Source organism: Cygnus atratus, chromosome 3 (genome assembly GCF_013377495.2).
Source record: "Cygnus atratus isolate AKBS03 ecotype Queensland, Australia chromosome 3, CAtr_DNAZoo_HiC_assembly, whole genome shotgun sequence".
Lineage (NCBI taxonomy): Eukaryota > Metazoa > Chordata > Aves > Anseriformes > Anatidae > Cygnus > Cygnus atratus.
Window position 1 is genome coordinate 49,809,674 of NC_066364.1, and position 22,310 is coordinate 49,831,983.

At 43.0% G+C, this 22,310-nt stretch overlaps 1 protein-coding gene across 6 annotated transcripts in view; it reads right to left on the reverse strand.

The window, feature by feature from the left end:
• The window catches only part of FYN (FYN proto-oncogene, Src family tyrosine kinase), a 132,883-nt gene that overhangs the window by 35,258 nt on the left and 75,315 nt on the right, over nt 1–22,310 (reverse strand). For 4 of the 6 annotated variants that reach the window (XM_035538398.2, XM_035538402.2, XM_035538401.2 and 1 more), the window contains exons 3-5: nt 17,648–17,782; nt 2,384–2,641; nt 1,695–1,791 (exon numbers count right to left, since the gene is read on the reverse strand). In XM_035538398.2, the coding sequence (XP_035394291.1) occupies nt 1,695–1,791; nt 2,384–2,630 (344 nt within the window). In that variant the 5' untranslated portion in view covers nt 2,631–2,641; nt 17,648–17,782. Of the gene's footprint in view, nt 1–1,694; nt 1,792–2,383; nt 2,642–5,132; nt 5,152–17,647; nt 17,783–22,310 lie in introns of those variants that run through there. The other 2 variants (XM_035538400.2, XM_035538399.2) reach the window with 2 other exon arrangements.

Sequence of the window (22,310 nt, forward strand, 5' to 3'; positions counted from 1 at the left end):
GGACCACTTCTGACATCAAATGGCAGGGATGCCCTCTGTGTGCCATTTCAGGTGGTGCTGACCTGAACTTTTCACCCAAAGCGCAAATCAAATTTCATTCGTTCAGAGATAAGAAAAACCCGACCCTCTCAAAAAATTCCCGAAAAACTGGTCTAGTGCACTTTTGTACTTGTTGCGAGCAGCAGTGGTAAACTCCAAAAAATGGTCTGCTTTCATGTCATTTCTGATATAAGTGAAGAGACAAAACATTCTCACAGAAAAGCTGCTCCCTGGAGATTCCCAGCCTCGCTGTCAGTTCTCCAGGAGCGTGGTTAGGTCCAGTGTTTATAAGCAGAGCTGGCTGCAATGGGAACTGAGCATCTGTAATCCTACAGGAAAGTCACTGAATGATTTTTTTTTTCTCTTAAAAACCCTTCCTCCTGGCAGTAATTACCTGCATTAAAATGCCTGCACCACAACCACCCACAATCTCTCTTGTCCCACTGACTCCGATTATCATTGCTCGGCACGTCTGTGTGAGCACCCTCTGATTTCATCAGCTAGCACGTGTAAGGAATTCACAATGCATGCAATTTCTACTTATTTCAGGTTACAACATAATAAAGTTGGGAAAGCAGCGGGCAACATGAAAAAAAAAGGATAATACTTTTAAAAAGTTTTTTTTTTTTTTCCAAGTGGTAATTTAGAAGTAGAGAGGTCTTTAAAGTGCTGCTCCCTCTACTAGTTGTAACTGAAGTTTCTGTGCTTTCATCTACATCAAAGGTCTTCAGCTCCATGGCTTCATGAAATATTCCCCAGAATTACCTGATTATTTTTTTTTCCCACTTTAATTCACATTGAGCCAGCTCCAAGCCTGGAGTTGTTCTATTAAAATTAACAGGAGCTGCACCAGGGATGAATTTTCTTCACTGTCACATAGTATAAGAAACAAAGATGAGAGCAATATTACAAAGCCTCTAAAAGCTACATACTTGCTTGTTAACCCATTTTCACTTGTACATGGTACCTAGCCTTCAACTTTATGTTTTGAGCCAGGAGTTAAAAGATGTTCTGATATAGGTCAGTAGCACAGTAATTTTAGATGTTATTTTAAATTGCTAATTTTTTTTTCCTCTGGACAGTTAATAAAATTAATTTTAAGTTGATGGCTTCCAGGATGAAAGCGTGGTTTTTATATGAAATGCAACTGTACAGTGATGTGTTTTCACTTAACTTACTAGCAAGTTTAGATTGTATGACCTACCTTTAAAACAAAAAGAACTGTCACTTCTAAGCGTATGTTGACATGCAAGTCTGCGCAAGTTCTCTTGTGAATTGGTTTTTAGCTTGTTCTTGTGTAGAGATACTTGCAGCAGATTGCAGAAAGTGCTAGTATAAATCTTGCAAAACTTCTGTGGCTTCTGGTAAAGCACAGAGCTGGTACTCTCAGGTCTGAATGTGAGTTTACTGTGAAACGTAAGCAGTGAATTACACAATGTAATGCTTACTTTTGAAGTAAAGCTGCATGTGGTTGAGTTGTTGTTTTTCTATAATAAACACTTGAAAGGCAAAGACAAGTAAACAAGTAGAGTAAAAGCCCTACATATATTGAATATCCAACATTATATTTTACTAATAACATAAGCAGACAAATATAATTGTCACTGTTACAAGTTTAAAATATTAAAAAGCATATTCCCAAGCCTAAAACTTACGAGCTGTTAAGTATTTGAAATTTTTCTCCTTTGTGAAAACTTAAGTCATCTTCTGTTCTTGCTTCATAGTCATAAAGCGCCACAAAAAGAGTTACACCTAAAGAAGAAGATAGGTGAGTTACACTCCATCACCAAAAACGGAAGAAAAATGAGCTTCAAGAGAGCAGGTGGCTAAGCTTAATGTAAGCCATTCCAGTTGCTGGGGAGAAAAATAAACTGAAGTCTCCTGCTTTAGCCTCCTACTAATCCTTGTGCTTTCGTGCAGCTAGTGGGCACACCACCTCCTTCAGATTTTAGGAGTCATCAGTCCTCTTGGTTTGGCACCCACACACAAAGCAGGGATACCAAGTAGGCAAGGTGTTTTTGAAGAGAGAGTTGAGACATACCTACACCAAATATCTCCTGTTAACCACCTGAGGTGCCTCAGACCACACCTTCCATTCCCTGGTAGAGGGATGAGGTGGTCAGTTGGCCAAGCTTTTTCTGTAACTTCCCATCTCCCAAGCAAACTAGCATCTGCAAGTTTGCAAAGGCAGGGCTGAGGACCCAGCTCCACCCCAACTTCAATTCTTTGCGCTAATTAATGAGGTTGCATTTACACAAAAGAGCATGCCAAGACAGCTGCGACCCCAGTGAAATAATGTGATTGATGCCCAACGAGTGCACTGAAACAAGACTTTGAAAGTCACCTGTTCCTCCTCTTGTACGCAGCGTCCCTGTATGAGAGGAGGAGTTGACTCCACCAAACACCGTCAGTCCTTGGCCTCCTGTGGCATGGAAGTTGTTGTAGTTTGGAATTGAAGTCACACCGAAGCTCGGATAGTGCTGTGGCGTGGGATCTGTGCCATAGCGGTAGCCTGAACTTTGCGTTAAACTCCCATCCCTCTCATCAGTCAGTTTTGTTGCTTCTTTGTCCTTACATTGCACACAGCCCATTATCTAAAATCCTACGGGAGAAAGGAGAAGAGAACCGTTCATAGATTTATGATCACCATATCTCTCTCAAACCCGCACATGATGAGGATCAAACTAAGTTCACTGCTCAAAAGCCATTTATTTATTTATTTATTTTGGAAAAAAAACCAACAAAAATCAAAACACTGACAACCTGTTTGAAAATAAACAGCAACGGGTTGGAAAAGCTCACATCAAATTCTTCCTCACGGTGGTTTCCCACCAGGGCTGAGAAGGTCCCACCTGTTCTTACAGCAGCCTCAGCTCAAAGGCTGGAAATTGCTTGCTTGCAGGTGGGTAGGAGGAAGAAATCTCCCTCACTCACCCTTTGCCAGGAGAGCACAACTGCCAGGCAAAGACAGTCAAAAAATACTGATGGAGGTATTCAGGTCTGGCTCCAAAACAGAGAGCAAGGCACTTAACTCGCTGTTCGTTTCTGACATTGCCAAGCATGCAAGAGCTCCTGTTGACTTCATGTAAAGGCAATACGGCCTTTTTGCATTGCTGGAGCTCTGCGCGACAGACAGAGAAACAGATACAATGAGCTGATAATTATCACAGCACAGGAAAGTAGGAGGGAACTCATCAGATAGCAGATGTAAAACAAAAGGAAGTGCTCCTTTATGCTTGCCGAACTGAAGGGTAAGGCGTCTTGATACCGGATGCTGGGGTAGCCAAAAGCATAAATGATCTAAGAAAGCAGAGAAAGTCATGGAGGAATTAATGCGTTAAATGCAGACGGTCTCAAAGCCCAGGTTCCTGACTTGTAGAAACTGAGAAGGTTCACTTTGGAGAAGTTTCCTCTAAGTTTTCTAATTCTCTTAACCTCATGTTCACCATCCTCAAGGGGCACTGCAAGGGCCTGGAGGGTTGATCTCTTGCAATTTTATCTGCAGACAAGTTAAGAGCCTAATTCTGTGTGAAGAAGCTCAGTCTGTAGAGGGAGACAGAGGGTGAGCCACCACGTTTAGGCACAGCCCTCTGTCAGGTCAGCTCTGTTACCTGCTGCTATTTTTCCTCTAGGAGCTCCAGCACTGTAGGATTCATGTGCTGCTGCTACCAAACTCTTTGCTTGTGACACAAGCTGAATCTTGGCACAAAACCAAAGTTTCTGAAGTCATGCATGATGTATCTAGGGAATCAGATACCTGTCTGGATGGACCCTTAATCCAAACAGTTATGGTGCCATGTAACCTGGCACACAGGCATTGTGCTCTGGACACTCATGCTGCAAGAAAGAGCAGTGACAACAGAAAAATATTTTTTTTAAAATTGAATTGCTGGACATACTTTCTCCAGAATATATACATAGACAGGGAGAAAATGCACAGCTCAGGTAAAAAAAAAAAAAAAAGAAAAACACATTTTCCCCCCCTTATTTCTTTTCACATTTCAGCCAATATCCGTCACTTAGAGTAAATAAAAGCATATCCTTTTTCAAATATCCTTGTTTTTCTGTAGCTGCCAGGCTGGCTATTTTGTATGCCTTACCCCAACATCAACACAGGAAATTAGCTTTGACAAACTCCTGGGATTCAGAAAAAGCATATTCCTCTGCTGCTAATGGTTGAAAAACATGCGGTAGCTCCCTGTTAGTCTGTGACAGTTCACAGACACCTAGACACCTGCTCTGTAAGTCTAACCAGCCTAATTAGAAAAACCTTCTGTTGAAGGGTGTTTTCCACAATTTGAAGATACCATCAGCTATTCTGCAAGCCTGTTCTGAAAAACAACTTCCATTTTAATATATTTCCCTGAGCCATATTGCCTGCAGTTAGCACACATCCACCATCTCCTGCTCTTAGCTTAACTTGAAGGTGGTGTTCTTGCATTTCTCCATTTCTTCAGGACTTCTCATTCACTCAGCAGCGTGCCCACACCAAAACTTTTGTGCTGGGGCTGGAGGTGTGGGATACTGTGCCGGGGCTCGAGGTTGTCCATTTCTGGGACTGGCAGGGACTTCAGAGGATCCCACAGGGACTGCGATGGGTACAGAGGTGCCCAAGCCAGCTTGCATAGATTAGTAGACTAGTTTGGCTTGGAAGGGACCTTAAAGACCACCCAGTTCCAACCCCCTGCCATGGGCAGGGACACCTCCCACCAGACCAGGTTGCCCAGAGCCCCATCCATCTGGCCTTGAACACCTCCAGGGATGGAGCATCCACAGCTTCTCTGGGCAAGAGAGAGGGGAAGCCCAGCGCAGCACATCGGGTCGGAGGGATGGGTCGGGGACTTGCTGCTTGGACCCGTGCACAGAAAGCAAGGCCCAGGCAGCAGAGCAAATGCTGCCACACGGGGTGACACCGTGTGGGAATCCCCCATCAGGAGGCTCAAATGGGGAAGAGCGAGCCATTGCAGTGCTCAGATTAATAGGTGCAAGTGCAGGCCCATACATTCATTCACTTCAAACCAGTGAAGTGATAACGCAGGCTTTACTATTTAATGCAGAATCTCAGCAGCCTTTTTGTTGCCTTGAAACCTTACCTCCCTGCGAAACTCTAGTGCCTCCTCCCCTTCCCTCTCCCAGCTCTGTTTCTCCTCTTATTTGTTCCCATGTGTTTTCACTGGAAAAAAAAAAAGTAGAAAAGAAAGCAAAAGAATGAAAGTAAAAGAAAGAGATGGGAAACACGAAGTCTAGAATAGTACAGGAGAAAGAGATTTTCTTGTGGCTGCTGCTTTTGCAGACATGAAAAAATATATATGAGAGAATTATTGTTCAGCTAGCCCTATTGCTCATTTGCAAACTTTCAGCTGAGCAGGGGAAAAACCCTCCACTGAAATCTGGGAAGATTTCACATATCAAGTCATGAGGGCTGTCAGGACATTTAATTTACTAATTTTAGTCAGATGGTGAGGAAAAAGTAAAAACTACAAATCTGCTGCAAAAATAAAATCCTTCAGTGCATTAATTCTGAAGAAAGTGAATAAACCAGGAGATGGTACACGTATGTACCAGCAGTCTCAGAATAATAATGGTTTGGGGGGGTTATTGTTATAAGGAATGATACGAATAGAAAACCACTGAATTATCAGTGCCTTGTTTTTTTTTTTCTCCCTTTATATTTTGCTGCAATGGCAGCACACAGGGAAGGAAAATTTGATGCAAAGTCGGTGACTGACAGAAAGGGTTTTTTCTTTCTGTTGCCCCTTTCCAGTCTGTCACAGTGTCCAGACAATCCATGCATGAAGACTACTTGATTGTAGTCTCTTGTAAAATGTGACAGAGGGTGTTACATGCATGCATCTTTTTGAGCCAAGTCCTTGGAAGTTGTTTATTCCTGGCTGAAAGAAGCCAGCTAGCTAAGTTGTGTCAGGGGGAGTTTAAATGTGAGAGAATACATGTATGCATGTGCACGCTTCAAGCAATTTCAGCTAACTCAGGGTTTTCCTAGACAATAAATATAACCTCCATTCAGCATCAGCCTTTGTATCAATGAATGGATTCCAAAACCCAATCTCCTTCGGTATCACAGAGCAGGCATTTCATATCCTAAAGTCTCCTCACCCTGCATGTCAGCACTTGGAGCTCTGTAAGGCTGGAGTTATTCAGCCAGCTCTGAGATCACCAGAAAAACAAAATCTGGAGCTGTTTTACACTGAATTCTCTGGAGACGAGCACACAGTGTTGTTCAACCAACATGCTGTGCAACTTACGGTAAAGGAACAAGATTTTATTCCATTTTCACTAGGAAAGGCAGCATTTCTCAGATGCATGAGTTATGGGGTCATGCAGAATTATCATAATTTGCCACTGGAACTGCTAAAAGGTATGTAACTAGCCTAATTAAAATTAACTTTTCTTATGCAAACGTATTGCTTTTGTTTGTTTTAAAGATGCATTTTTACGGGCAATATAACGTGTTTTCATTAAAATACAAAACATTTACATGGTTTTTGAGACTTCCTCAGAGACAAGTGAAAATACCCACTATTTGTCTCCTTTCTTGACCCTGTTACATTTCTTGGACTCTAACATTTACATTGCAAGTAATCCAACATCAGTTCAACCAGAAGAGTAGTTTCCACCCACATGGATTTATTTGACAAATTTATTTGACATGCCATTATTTGACAAAGATATAAAATTAATTTCATCACTACTAATTATTTTATATAATAATAGCTCCTTAATTATGTTTGGTGCTGTTGCCTGCTTGGTAATCAAAGCCTAAGGAAAGTCTAAGAGTACTAGAAAGAAAAAGTCTGTTTTTCATATTTCTACTTTAAAAGAAAAAGCTCCAATGTGTAATATTTGAAAAGTAAAAAGTATTGATAAGCCATGGCCTACTCTAGCTTCTGCAGCTGTAAACCATCAAGAGATGGATGGGAAGATAACCAGTGTAAATTCATTGCTTCACAGCATCAGAAGTTTTTCCATAAGATTTTGCAACTAGTGGCTGAAAATACTGAATTTTCCCAAACCTGCTTTTCCAAAATATGCTTTTTTTTTTGAATATTCTAGGAGAAAGTGGGTCCTTGAAATGCTTGAGGGACGTACACAGGGAGATGCAGGGAAACATCCCACTGTTCTGCACACTCCCACCCATGCCATGGTCTCCTTGGCATCCCTTGCCTGGGGATGGAGATCACCCCAGGGGAGAGAGCTTCAATCGGCAGGAAAGATGGGGAGTGAGTGCAGAGCCTACAGGGCTTTGTTCCTCTTCCTCTGCACAGCTTTCTGTGGAAGGAAATCTGATTGTGCATTTTCAGGACAACTTCTTTCAAGTAAGTGAGAGATATGAAAGAGAAAGACTGGATGAACGGTAACTGTCAACTGTCTTTTTCCGACCAAACCTTACAAATCTTGACTGGAAAGCACCAGCAGGAAAGCCAAATTAAAGAACAGTCATTTTGAAAGGGAATCAGAAGAACAAAATCCTTGGCTTTTATTCAGCCTCTGTGGTGAATGTGTTTGCTAATCAAACCAAGGCTTGCATCCAGCATGGCAGTGAAGAAAAACATCCTCTAAGGGATATCTTCTTGGTGTTTTATGTTTTGCTGAAAGCAGCACAGAATTATCAGTCTGTGACATCAAATAAGCCAAATTTCATGAGTTACAGTACGATTTAATATTCAAAATGCCACATTCTGGGTTATCGTGAAGATGAAGAAGAGCAGAAAAGGCTTTCCAAGAATAAGAACTACAAGAACTGTTAAAAGAGATTTCAGCTTTCTGTGGAAATGCCTCCTGCAGGCCAGATAGAGGGAATAATCAACACATAAATTTATCCTGAAATTGAAATGTCTTACTTTTCACGTCACCATTAGTAGCTCCCCGGAGAGAAACCAATGGAGTAAGTATTTTGAAACAGAAGCCTGAGACACGTTAAAAAATCCAATTTTCAGGAAACTCTTGCTCACCCACTTTGACTATTACAAGCCATAGGAAGGCATCCCAAAATGGGCAACAAACGGGCACTTAAAACTAGTCCTACATAGACTGGGAATTCTCACGGAGCCTGCTAACTGACCTCTCGTTGACTTACATGTACGCTGATAGTAGCATGTTGAATTTCCAGAATCCAGTCTGGGCCTGTTTCAAAAGCAACACATGGAATAACTCAAAGAAACCGGGCAGGGAGTACTGGGCCCTGGCAGACCTGTTAGAGGACTGCCTCCAGCTTGACCAGGGATTACACAATTTATGGGAGTCATGGAGCAGGGCAGAAAGATACAAGAAATGTTGTAACGTAACTGGAACTGTTGAGCATTATTCTTTATTTCGCGGGCTGGTACGTTACTGATTTCTGTATAAATACATACCATTTTTATACTCAGCATAACCAATGTAACTAACGTCTCAATCTAGACAGAAGGGAAGTTTACTGTAATGTGATAGATTTGGTTCAGCCTTAAAAGATGATGGAGAACGGGGATTTGTATAGGCTTCCTGCAAATCTACACGTGCACTACACCTATCACACTGCATTAAAAAATGGAGATCAGAGAAGACTCAATCCTACAACTGGATGTATTGTGACTATTAAGAATATGTACAAAATCTCACATACACAATGTGGTATGCCTGAAACAACAGGGCAAAACTTCAAGTTTTGTATGTACCAGGTCAAGTGTGTTTCAGGATCAATGAATGCACTGAAACTGCATTTTCACAAGAAAAACAGCACTGAAAAATGCTTGGGCTGCATTCATTTGATTTTTGAAAGGAGTCCTTTAAAGCTCCACCCCCAGTTTCTCCTTCAGTGGGCCGAACAGAAAAATCTCTGCATTTTAATGGCTTGTTTGCCTGCAGCAGCCCAAAGTCTGGCAACAGGAGCAGGCCAATGCTCAGTGTCAGCGAAACCTCCATGGCAGGAACAGCAGGAAGAGCCATCGTAGATGAACTCCTGCTGCCATACTGCTCTGGCTCAAAGCAAATGCCTTTTATCGTGTAGAAGCAACCTTACTCTTTTTTCTTGTCGGCATAAAGTTGCTTTGGAAGTCTTCTGCAATGGTGCCCGAAGACGCTCAGGAGAATGAGCAGCTCCTGTGGCCATGAGAAGAGCAGAGCTTGCAGGGAGCTTTGAAGTGCCACTGTCTGTCCCGCTGCTCTTCCCCACTGACAGCATGATGGGGGATGCAGCTGTGGAAACGGCAGCCTCCTGACACCACAGACCATGTTTAAGTTTTAACACATGTCCGCAGCTGTGCTTGCCTTCCCTTCTTGCCCCCTCTGGGGCCTGAACTAAAAGCCACTTATGCAAGACTAAGATTTGTGCTGCTTCTTGCCTGCTCAGTTTCAGCCAGCCTCCGAGGCCAGGACCAGCGAAGGGAAGGTGCAAGCTGAAGGATTTCATTGAACTATGACCAGACTGTTGGTTTCTTTCAGAGGCTGTGAACAAAGCTTTCCCCAGGGCAGGACCACTGAAAGCCAGGAAGAAAGAGTGATGATGTCTTGACAAAGAGCCCCAGTGCCCTGCTGGTGCTGCTCAGTGGGTCCGGCATTCTCCAGCCCCTGTGTTGCTTCAGTGTAAGAGAACTACTCAAAACTAGGTCACATTTATTACAGACTAGAGAGGAAAAAGGAAGTCAGTGTTCCAGTTGGGCAGGAGTGACAGTAAAAGCCTCCTCATGTCGTGCTGGCTGGAGGGACCATGGTGGTGGTGGTGGTCGGTAGCTGGCTGGGGAGGGCCACCTGGCAAGGCCACGAGGAAATGCACATGCACAGCGCAGCTGTCTGAGTGGCCAAAATCAAAAGCTTGTGCTTTTGATTTCCCAGTGCAAAAGCTTTCCCAGTGCAACTGAGGAAAGAACAGGAGACAAACCCTCCTGCCAACAAAAGGACACTTTGCCACCTCTCTGTTTTCTAGTTCCTTTGTCAGCCGAGTCTGTGAATGTCATGGCCTTGTCTTTTTTAAAAAAAAACAAACAGCAAATTCTTTTCCATTCTCTGTGACATACTCCTTTCAGAAAAAAAATAAAACAGAACAAAACATAAAAAGTAATTTTAAAAACATCTCACCCTGCAATCTCTTAAGGTAGCAGTAGTTGAGTTACACCTTGCACTATCTTAGTGTATTTGTTTCTTTAAAAAAAATGCCCCGGAAAAATGCAGCACAGAAAGATCAATTGTGAGGAGAGGTTCTCTCATGTTTTCTTTTCATTTTTTTTTTTTCTTTTGCCACCAACATCCAGACTTCAGTTGTACTCTAAAAGAAAAGAGCTTACAAACAGCCAAGTTGATAAGGAGTGCCTGCAGGTTTTACATTCACACTGATGAGCAAGTCAGACTCAAACCTTCAGTCAGGATTTCTTTTCTCTTTCTTGTTCTTAAAATGAGTTAAGGGAAGATTTGAAATTAACAGCTAAAGGCAGCAACTACACACAGTGAACACACTGCTTACTCTGCAATGCAAAACCCAGAAAGGATGAGTCTGTCCTCGGTTCTGAGTAACACACAAGAAGACAATGTAAATTCAATAGCATGATTTCAAGCTACGTTCCTCCTTCATCAAGTTGCTTGTGGTAGCTCTATTCACTAGCCGAGAGAAGTGGGTGGATGGTCTGCATAAGCATTTTGAGCTAATGTGCCTAAATTTTAAAGTGCCTTTTAAGTATATAAATTAGAAATCCTGTATCAAAAGAACAACTGCTGCAAGTGTCAGAATCATTTTATCTAGGAAAGAGAAGAAGTGAAACAGTGTCTCTGATGATTTCCTCTTTCTTTTCTCCCCTAAGAGAACAGAAAGATGATTGCAGGTTGATGCACACTTCTGATTTTTTTCTCTCAATTCTTATTTTTAGAATCTACCCAGAATTAATGGGTGTTCATCTGATTCGCAGTATGGGAGCTGCACAGAGGAGAATGCAAAATGTGAATCAGGATGGGCAGAGAAGGGAGGGGAAAAAGGGAAAGGGAAAGATGAAGAAGTTTATCCTGTTTGCTTCTTTGGAACATGTAAGAAGCACAGAGTAAGATTTTCAAAAAAAGCCCCGCAAAACACAAACATTGCTGTCTCCCCACCTCCCTTTGCCTATGCACAAATTAAACTAACAACTTCTCTGCCTTGCCTGATTTCTGGCTTGTGACTGAAGAACTTGGGGGATATGACAGCAAGGAAATGGGAACAAGCTGAGTCTCAAACAAGGAGAGAACTTGCTTTGAGACCATTCAAGAATCTGTTCCCTCCCAAAGGGGCTCGCATTTCATCTGGGTTACTACTGCTAGTATTTTAGAAGTGTTACTTAGATTCCTTATTTGTCAAGTTATGTTGGTGAAAAAAAAATTCTCTCCTTCCTTAACAGGAGCAAAAATTTGCTTATGGCCAGGTCACAAAAAATCTCCAGTCTTCTCACCGTAACTGCAACTGGCTTTAGCTACAAGAGCAAAGATACTCACAGGTAGAGACCCCCAGAGAGGATGGCAACCACATGGTGACAAAGGCCAGCGAACAACTGAAGTATTGAAGTCAGACTACATCAGTAGCAGGAAGACACTAAAACTCTGCCTACACCGACACAGAAAATAAAAAAAAGGTGCTGCAAGTGAGACCTATTTTCTCAAACTCACTGTTGCTACTGTGGTTTTACTGCACAACAGCCGAATTACCCTAGGCAGAGTGTACTGGGTCTGGCTGGGATGGAGTCAATTTTCTTCATAGCAGCCAGTCTTGTGCTGGTTTAGATTTGTGACCAAAATATGTCGACAGCACACCAGTGTTTTAGCCATTGCTGAGCAGTGCTTTCACAGCTTCAAGGATTTTTCTGTTTCTTACTCTGCCTCCATGGACATGAGGCTGGGGGTTGCATTGGGTTTACATGGCAAGGTATTGGTAGCGGGAGGGCTGCAGGGGTGGCCTCCGTGAGCAGAGCCCAGCAGCTGCCCCAGGTCAGATCAGAGCCAGCTCCAGCCGGCTCCAAAAGGGACCTGCTGCTGGCCAGAGCCAGGCCAGTGAGCGACGCTGGGTGGGCCTCTGGGAGAGCAGATTTAAGGAAGGGGAAGAAAACTGCTGTGCAACAGCAAGTGGGAGAGAGGAGTGAGAAAATGAGAGATGCAGCCCTGCAGCCCCCAAGGTCAGTGCAGCAGGAGGTGCTCCAGGCACGCAGCAGCAGTTCCCCTGTGGCCTGCGGAGAGGCCCCTGGTGGAGCAGGCTGTCCCCCTGCAGCCCATGGGTCCCACATGGAGCAGATCTCCACGCTGCAGCCCGTGGAGGAGCCCCCGGGGGAGCAGGTGGATGTGGCCTGGAGGAGGCTGCGGCCCATGGAGAGCCCCCGCAGGAGCAGGCCCCGGGCCGGAGCTGCAGCCCGTGGAGAGGAGCCCACGCAGGAGCAGGGGACCTGGGGGGAGCTGCCGCCCACCCGTGGGGGACCCGTGCTGGAGCGGTTTGCTCCTGGGGGATGGACCCCGTGGTACGGAGCCGTGTGGGAGCAGTTCTTGAAGAGCTGCTGCCTGTGGGCAGCCCCCGCAGGATCAGTTCGGGAAGGACGGCATCCCGTGGGAGGGACCCCACGTGGAGCAGGGGCAGAGAGTGGCCGTGAAGGAGTGGCGGAGATGCAGCCTCAGGGACTGACTGCAGCCCCCATTCCCCGTTCCCCTGCGCCACTCGGGGGGAGAACATAGAAGAGGGTGGATAGGGGGAAGGTGGTTTTTAGTTTGCTTTTAGTTTCTCGTTGTTCTAGTCTGCTAGTGATAGACAATAAATTATATTAACCTCCCTATGCTGAGTCTGTTTTGCCCATGATGATAATTGTTGAGTGATTCCCTGGTCCTTATCTCAACCCTTGAGCCCTTTTCCATCCCATTTTCTCCCCTTTTTCCTTTGAGGAGGGGGACTGAGAGAGAGGTTGTGGTAGAGTTCAGCTACCTTGCAGGGTAAAACCACCACAGGGGTGTTCAACAGGCTGGGAGGAGACACAGCTGGGACAGCTGACACAAGCTGACCAAAGACATATTCCAGACCATATAGCATCATGCTTAGCCATAAAACTCGGGGGGATTTTTTGAAACAGCCATAGCTCAGAGGCTGGCTGGGCATTGCTCTGCTGGTGGGAGTTGGTGAGGGAGTGCCTTTACATCACTTGTTTTCTTTTAATTTCCTTCAGTTATTAAACCCTATATATCTCAACCCATGAATTCCCTTTGCTTTTGCCCTTCTGATCCTCTCCCCCATGCTGATGGGGGACAGTGAATGAGCAGCTGGGTGGAAGATTAGCTGCTGGCTGGGGTCAGCCCACCACAGGAAGCAATATGTAAATCTTTCTGTTCCTGGCCCGGAAAATAACCTTAGAGGCACACAGGTTAAACTGTGTTCACCTGATAGGCAAGAATTGAGACGCTGCCTGGAGATGAATTTGGATTGTAAGATGACACATTACCATCTCTTCCTTTTTTAGCAGAGATTTTGAAATTTGGAAATGAGAGCATAGGAGGCTGAGATTACAGTGATAAACACTCTGAACAATGGGACACAGAAGGAGACAGGCCCTCACTTGCATTCTCTCATACAGAAGAGTGGCAGCGCCGATGCATGCAGTCCTCTGCTGTCCAACTATGACGCCGCTAAGACTGAAGATTCCCTGCTCTGTTTTGCTATGTACCCTACAAATTCCAAGTCCCTTCTGTTAGCCAGTGAAGATGGAGCTTAAAAAGACATCAGCTGCTAGCTAAGGGCCATGAAAATAGATCCTGCCATGATAACGTGCATTTTCCAAAGGAAGCCAGCAAACAGCTACAGGAGCCTTCCACATTGATCAAAATATTTAAGTATTGCTAAACATACGGCAGGCAGATCTGTTTTAAAGCTTTATGTCCATGTCTGAGGGCAAGTAGAACAGAGAAGGATGCATTAATTTGATTTCATCATGAACCTGAGGTTATTGCCCATACTGCTCTGGGAATGATCTCCAAAGGATATTCATGTGTAGCGACCCTCAGCTACAGGTCAGAACCTGGTCCTTCAGGTTAAAGCTACTGCAATCTGCTCACTGCAGCTATAGGAGGTCCTACTTTAATCCTTTATGGCCTAAGCAGAAAGTCACACTGAAATAATGGACTGAATGGCAGTTGTGGATATTTACATTGGTGTCAGGGATGAAAATCCTTTCTGCTGGCAAGGACAGCAAAACAGCCTAAGGCAATGTGAAGGTTAGCCATCAGACATGGCACTGCCTCTGCTCAGAAGTGTGGACTAGTCTCTTTCAGATTATTTTTCTCTGACTCAGTGAGTGATAAAAACAGCAAATGCCAATACTTCTTAATAGTCTCTCAAGCCAGAAGTATCCACCCAGAAGTATGACTTATTATTTTTTTTCTCCCGCTTTCTTTCTTTCTCAGGGTCCATATGCTTAAGAAAAGAAACTATGCTTCAAATCAGGCCTGCGAATGAAGGTACATTTGCAAATGTCTAAAAACACACCTGAAAATCCTGCTAGTCATGCAGAACAGAGTGTGGATGTTTGCCCAAATGGACATTTGCTCAACCTGGCATGCAGGATTATCTACAACAGTGTTCCTTGACCTGTGATCCAAGGGAGTACTGGGGCCCAAAACTCAGCAGGTGGTCCACAAGCCCATAGCTCATGCATGAACAAGCACATACACATCCCCTAGACTCTGGCAGCATTATGCAGATGGTGCTTGATCTCCCCCTCACACTCCCTGCATGCCCTCCCCAGTTTGACTTGTTCTCTGAGTATGAACAGTTAACAAAGCATTGACCCAAAGTGCCCCTGCGGACAGCTCCAACCATCCTCACTGGAAAGAAATGAAAAGAGCACTCTGTGAGGAAGACGCGGACAACAGAGATTTCTGTTTCTATGTATTTAAGACACAAAAGGGAAGTGGAGAACTGGATAACCTGGAGCAGACAGGCTGGGCTTCACTAGAAGTGACTGCTTTGTGATACACCTGGTAGTATCAACTGCAGTATACAACTGCAGATAATTCAGGAGATCTGGAGATCTTGCCTGGACTTCCTCCCTGTTTCCTCGCACAAAAAGACGAAAATCAGAAGTTAACAAATAGAATAGCACAGAGTACAGATTTGTGGACCATGGCGAGAGAGTGTTGCAGAGAAAAAGTGACCTCTCGACAGGCAAAGAATACACACTCCATAAACCAGGCTGGCAAAACAAGCCAGATTAAATATGCAACCAAAAGCACATTCAGCACAAAACCATGGTACCAAGCACAACACTAACCAAAGCAGGTGTTGTAAGAGGATGACCCTTTTCAGTTCCTTGTATGCTAACTACAAGCATCTGTAAAAACAGATAAAACCTTTGTCTGCAGAGGAGCAATGCAAATAAATATTCCTGAAAACTACTGGCTAGATTTAGGTTATTAGAATATTAAAAGAAATAGTTGTAATCAACTCAAGAAGTCCAAATGGAAGAGGGGAATTGACAGACCCTGTATGTCAGAAATGATGTCTGAGTGACTGAGAACTTGGAAGTAAGTAATGTAAGGAATCTCGAATATTTATGAATCAAGATGCACCCAAGTTGAGGTATTAGCTGGTATCTGCCACAGGCTGCTGTTATCACAGTAGAGATTAGGATAACTGGCTTCTTCAGTGTCTCTTGCCAGTAAGTTGACACTTGCCAATGAGTCATATGCAATGTAGACCTTGCAGCACCGAAGGGAATGGAGAACTCAGCGCTCACAGAATGCTGACCACAACGTGAACAGCTTATGGGATGTTGCTAAACTACACAGCTTACTGCTAAACCTACCATGGTTAGCCTACCATGTCAAGCAAGCAGGACTGGGTGACTTGCTCCTTGCCCCAGCCCCAGGGACAGCAACATGCAGGAGCTGCAGTGCTGGCACAAGCACAGCACAGTGCTGGCCACATGATGTGGCTGGTTTAACAGAGGAGCCAGACAATCCCTGCCGCAGACCTTGTCTCAGTAGAGAGGAAATGATCACAACCTAGAAGGTTACTGGTTGTTTAGACTGAAAAGCACTGACACTTTCTGTGCAAATAGCTAACATTATCTACAATCAAATCCAGACCAGTAAAATTTTGTATGTTATATGAACATACACTCTTCATCTACACATAAATTAAAAACAGTGCATGCTTTCTGAGAGGGAATTTCACAAAACTGAAGCAAATGGAAGTCAAATCAGGCTGTAGACAGAATTTAAAGTTGCTGACATCTGTGAATGGTTTAAGACATTTCCTAAATGCCTACAATGTTACAACTGTGAAAAGAAGACTAGGATAGATAAAAATAACGCACAATGAAAAAAAAACACCAACAGCTGGGCTTACCAGGGAAGTGAAAAAAGATATAATGTGTTATATATAAAACCTACGTATGAAGAGAAAAAGAGGAAAAGATAATAACAAGATAAAGATTATATCAAAGAGGCAAGAAGATACTAGGAAAAATTAAGACAGATAAATCAGATATAAGATTTTTTATTATTCTAAGCAGATTATGAAAGACAGATTCTGAGCAATAAATGTGGTAGAATAATTCAAAACAATACAACAGAGGCAGAATTTACTTTGTCAATATTTCTGATTAGCACACAAGTAAAAGGCCAGGTGTTCTGTCTACGATCACGATAAAATAATTTCCCACCACTGTAGCAACTTAGAGAGGACGCTAAGCAATGTATACAAGATTCTAGGTGTTTCCAATTAGTTGGTAGACAAACTTGTATCAGAAGCTTTCAGATAGCTAGCCTTTGAGCTGCTGCTGCCACTTCTAAACAGTTCTGGGCTGCTGGGGATGTACCAGGGGCAGGATGATGGTTCATGTTGGGTCAGTGCTTAAGAAAGGTAAAAAGTAATTACCAGCCAGTTGGCTTAGTTTTAGTTTTAATTGGCTTAGTTTTTTTGTTGTTGTTTGTTTTTTTTTTTAAGTATTTTGCATAGGTTAGAACAGCCAACACGGGACTAAATATATATTTTTTCAAAGCACTACAATTAAAGTCAATCAACTTGACTTTAAGAGAAACAGACTGTATCAAAGTAATCTGATATAATTTCTTGCAAACATTACAAGTTCACTTGATGAAGGCAGCGTTGTTGACAGTATGACAAGCCTAAGTCATTTGTCTTTGTCTGTAGAACATCTTTATCACGAAACAGAATGCTTTAAAGTCCATGTGGCGTACACTCCATCCATTCATGGACAGCAGGACTCTATACATGGAGAGTACTACATGAGGTCATGCAAAAAACTTGAACATATTTTATACTGAAGTCACTTCTGAGTCCACAATTGTATTAAATGTATTAAAAAGTTAATAAATTAAGTCCAAGTGTAACATTAAATGGGAAACTGTTAGCGAACAGATGGGTTCCTACTGGGTTCCCACAGGAACTGATAATCAACCCTTTGCTATTTAATAGGCTTATCAGCGACCTGGATTAAAGTTAAGTATGGTTAGATAGCAAGAGTGGGGACAGCAAAAACAACAAAGGGACGAGTCTGAGACAGAGCAAGTGGGAACTGGAGAAGGCAGGATGCGCCAGTTTGGGTGTTAACATGGCCAAGTGTAAAACCATTGTATTACAATAAAGAATACAGGCCATACTTACAGGATGAGAGGGAGAGAGAGGACTCTATCCTCCGAAGCAGAGACTGAATACAAGACCAGGCGTCCTGGCAGGCAATCAGCTCAACATGAATTCCCAACGCAAGGCTGTGGCCAAAAGGGCTAGCGTGAGCCTCAGCTGTACAAACAAACGAAAATCAAAAGATGAGTAGGTAGGTTATAGTAACTCTGTATTTGGCTCTTGTTCCTCTGCTACTTGAATAATGTATCAGGTTCTGCTGCTCCATTTTTCAAATGAAGTGCTGAAAAAAAAACGAAGAATGGCCAGGGGAGAGCAACTGAAGAACTGAAAACACTGAGGAGCAGAAGGCTTCGTTATAAACAGAAAGCTTAAAGGAAATTTTTAAATTTTGTTCGTAGTATAGGAGTATTTATATGGGAAATAAATTTGATAACTGTGGGTTCTAATCTAGCAAAGACGGAAAACTCGTTGGAACTGGAAATTAATCCAATCCAGACTGCAAAGGGGCCTTTTTTTTTTTTTAAGTAATGATCAGTTATGGGTAATTAACCTCTTTGTACCACGTGTTGTGATGTACTGGCCATCTCCGCAAAGCTGTGAAGATAATCATGGTTTATTTAAAAAGGATGCATACCCATTCAGCTTTGATTATTAGGAGCTCTTTCAGGTAAGATCGACTGCCTGCAAAACACTGGAGGCCAGACGAGCGATCACAGCATCAGACAGTGTCTTGTTTCCACGAAAAAAAACTCACTCCTTTTCTTCTTGTCAGTAATTCTGACAGCCAGGACCAGCTCATGGCACACTGAGTGACACTGGGGGAAACCTCAGCCTTCTGGGGCTGAGGTGCTGTCTCAGTATGGATGGCCCTGCCAAGGGACCTGGGTGCCACCAAGAAAGCTGCTGGCTCTGCGCCCCCAGGCTGGATGCTGGCAGGTGGGCTCCTGAGGACTGCGTGCTCTGCGGGGTGCACTGGGTACTGAATTTGCCTTGTCCTACAGCCTGCCAATATTTACTTTGGTGGATTTTAAGGAGACGGTACAAGGTTTTTGTCCAAGATTTAAAAGGCTTTATTTCATACAAACATTTCATTATCGTTAACGACTCATGATTCTACAGATAATTTTCTCTTCAACAGGTGGGAAAAGAATGCGTTTTCCAAACTTTCACTGAGCAATGCCTGCTAAAACACAGCATACACTATGTAGTAAAATTGTGCTACCAGGTTACAGACCCAGAAGCAGCATCCCATCCTCAGTAAACTGATCATAATACACAACTTCCGTAGAGTGAACTAAAGCAAGAAAGCTCGTGAAAATTTTAGGCAGTAAAAAGGCCCGTCTGAGCGTAATATATATGTGTATATATATGCACATGCATTCACACATGCCAACACCAAATGGTCTCTGCTATACCTGGTATTCCTCTCAACAGATCTCAAGGATCAAAAGTATGTGATCAGCAACTCTTTATTAACTAAAGAAGCAAAGATTTTGGAAAAGTCGAAGAGAAAGGCTTCAGAGCTACTAATAGAATGTGAATCAGAGCCTGATAAAGTACAGTTTGAACAGTGCATTTTTATATCTAAATACTTGCTGTCCTACTGGATGCGTTTTTCTCCCCCTTCCTCTGGCACAATCCCACCTACAACCTACAGCATTAGGATGTTCTGTTAAGCATGTGTCCAAGTAAATTTTTAAACCTTCTAAAGGCTTGCTTATAAGAAAAGATGTACTACTTTAGTACTTAGATTACAAAGATCACATAACTAGAATCCACAGATTTATTTCAAAGGACGGATTAATTGTGGTGATTTCCTAACCATAAACATGTAGAGACTATATAGAAGAAAATAGCTTTAGCATGTAGATTAAAAAACCCTAACTTTTTGAAATATTAAGTAATAAGTCAATCCTAGGCTTGTCCTTTTACTCCAGACACACAGAGAGAGAATTAAATGGGAGAATGTGAGACTAACCATCTGCCTCTGTAGCTCACCCAGACCAGACACAGCAATGCTATGGAAGTGAATGCAATGAACCCCAGAAGTGTCACTTTCACAGATATCAAGAGGCATCATTGACCTGAGGCTGGCTGCAGTTTCTGCCCCAATTCCAGTTTAATGTATTCCAGTTTGACCCTCAAGTGACAGTGCTGCCGGAGAACACGCTAAGAAACAAATGCAGGCAATCGCTTTGACATAATTCTTTTGGACGCAGGCAGATCGAATGTGCTGATGTAAACACAGTCTAGAAAAGGGTTTCACCAGGTCTCCTCTACTCACTGAAGAAAACAATAAGAGAAAACAGCGCTACCCAAAACCTAGCCAAACACATGCTCACCTCTCAGCAGCAAAACTAACGCATGTTGTCCAAGAAACAGAGAACTAAGACAAACTCTTCCAAAGTATCATTTAGATATATACACAGTGTTTGATTTATAGCCTAAATTTACACGACTTGTATATATAATTTGCTCTTTGCATGTAACTCACACGAAACATCTGTTCCATAGAGGATATTCATCTACAACCCCAGGAACAGCATAATTCAGTCCTTTATGGCCACTGTATGTTCAAAACGCTTACTGACACACTCCCTTCCCCTTAAAGCACTGCTCTTCTTCCCTCTCTTCCCTTCTTCTAAAATTCAGGGTACTGCATGGACCTGCTTTCAACGCTACGGTCAGGATGACACATTTCTGCCCTGCCACTCATTTAAATGCCCAAGCTTTAGCAGCTTTGTGGCTGCATAGCTTGATGTCAGAAAACATTGAGGCGATGCTTATTTTTCTGCACAGGGACTGCAAGAATGAAAGCTGGGGAAGTTTTTTCCAAGAGAAAGATGAATTGTGGTAGGAAACCAGATCAAGGAAGCCACGATGGCGATCCTGAGAATAAAAGATTAAAGATAATTTTTTTTTGACTAGTTGCAGTTGCTCCTGAAATAATTTCTCTATGAAAGGGAAAGAGAGAAGAACATACAGAGGTAGTATAGTTTTTTAGAACTCATATGGGAAAATACCAGGGTTGAACATGGCTCTTCCCCTGGCTTTGTACAATGAATACAGAGCAAAGAAGCAAATCCCAAGCTGATCCCCTCCTCCCTCTACCTCCTTGCTAAGAAAGGTTTCCACCTTTGCAACTCACAATTTTCCTTTTCTCCCATTCCTCCAGCTCCCCATCAGTCCATCCATACAGGTTGCCTGTAATGCCATCACGCAAAAAACAGCTAACATCCTCAAGGCTTCCCTTTTCTGTGTACCTAGAATACTTCCAAGGAGAAAGTCTTGTGAAGAAATTGATTCTCACTTCCCTTTTCTGCAGCTACTTGTGTGGGTAACTCTATCACAATAAGAGTCTGCATCTGCTGTCTGACCATGACAGAGACAGATAAAAATCACTGTTTTAACGTCCATAAGAAGCAGGGGCTCTGAGAGACGAGTGATTACATGTTACAGCCACTAAACTCCTTGATCCAGAATATTAAACCACCCGTGCACAAATGAAAAAAAACAAACTTCTGTCCTTTATCTCCTACCCTTTATGGGACCTGCTCCCATAATATGGCTACAAAGTGTGGCCCACAGTTTGCCTCATCATCAGAAGCTGTAGGGCTTTTTCAGACATATTGGGACCTACGTGAGTGTTTTGATGTCCAGGGAATTCAGGTTTTAAGACCACCAATCATCAGGAATTATCAAGCACTTTAGTCACTGTAGTGTATGGTGTTCTGCCCCTTGTGCAACCTTCCAGAAAGAAAACTTCGGAAGCACTGCTCCAGAGAGACAGGGGACAAAGGCTGGTCAAAAATAAGACTGGACATCCAAAGGAATTCCTTGACTTTCTCATGCTGTTTTGTTACATTTTTAAAGCATTTGTACAGGATGCAAAAACATGGTTGAAACGTTTTCCTAGTACTAGGAATGAGGAGGGGGCTTTAACCAAAATAGAAGTTTATTAGTATTAAATTGGATTCCCAGCTCTGTGGCTGCTATCATGGTGCAATGACAGGGCGGTTAGCACAGCGAGGATTTAATAGTGCTGTCAGACAACTTGAGGAGTAGTGTTACAAAGCAGTATTACTCTAGACAGAGATAAATAAAGTATCTGCACAGTAGAATTAAAGCACGTGAAACAGAGAGGATAAGATACCTACACCATTTTGTCTAGCTGCATAGAAGACACAAAGCAAAAAGCAGGAACCAAATGTGCCCATATCATTACACTGCCATTTGCATGACAAATCAAGTTTTATAATTCCTGCCATACGGCAAAGCTGCAGTTGTTGACAATCACAGCAGTTATCAGGTAGTGCACACTCACTGCCTTTTCAGAGCACTGGATTGCTGATCATCCGCATGCTTTGAACATTTCTCCTTAAACACACCAGTCTAATTGACTTCCAGTTTTCAGTGACAGTGGTTTATCGGTTATTTGACTACTGCAGGCTGTTACAATATTTTTACAACAGGAAATGTTTATTCCATATGTAAGAAGACTACGCTTACAAGAAATAATGCAGGAAAGGAAAGTGATCTAGCTTCTATTCTGCTTCCTTCCTTCTGCAGCGTGCTGCATTGCGATGTTTGTTCCAAAACACAGATAATAGTTCAAGGCCAAGATTTGATTTAGCCTGATCCTACAAAACAAGCCTGCAGGTAAACCACGTTCAAACATCTCAAG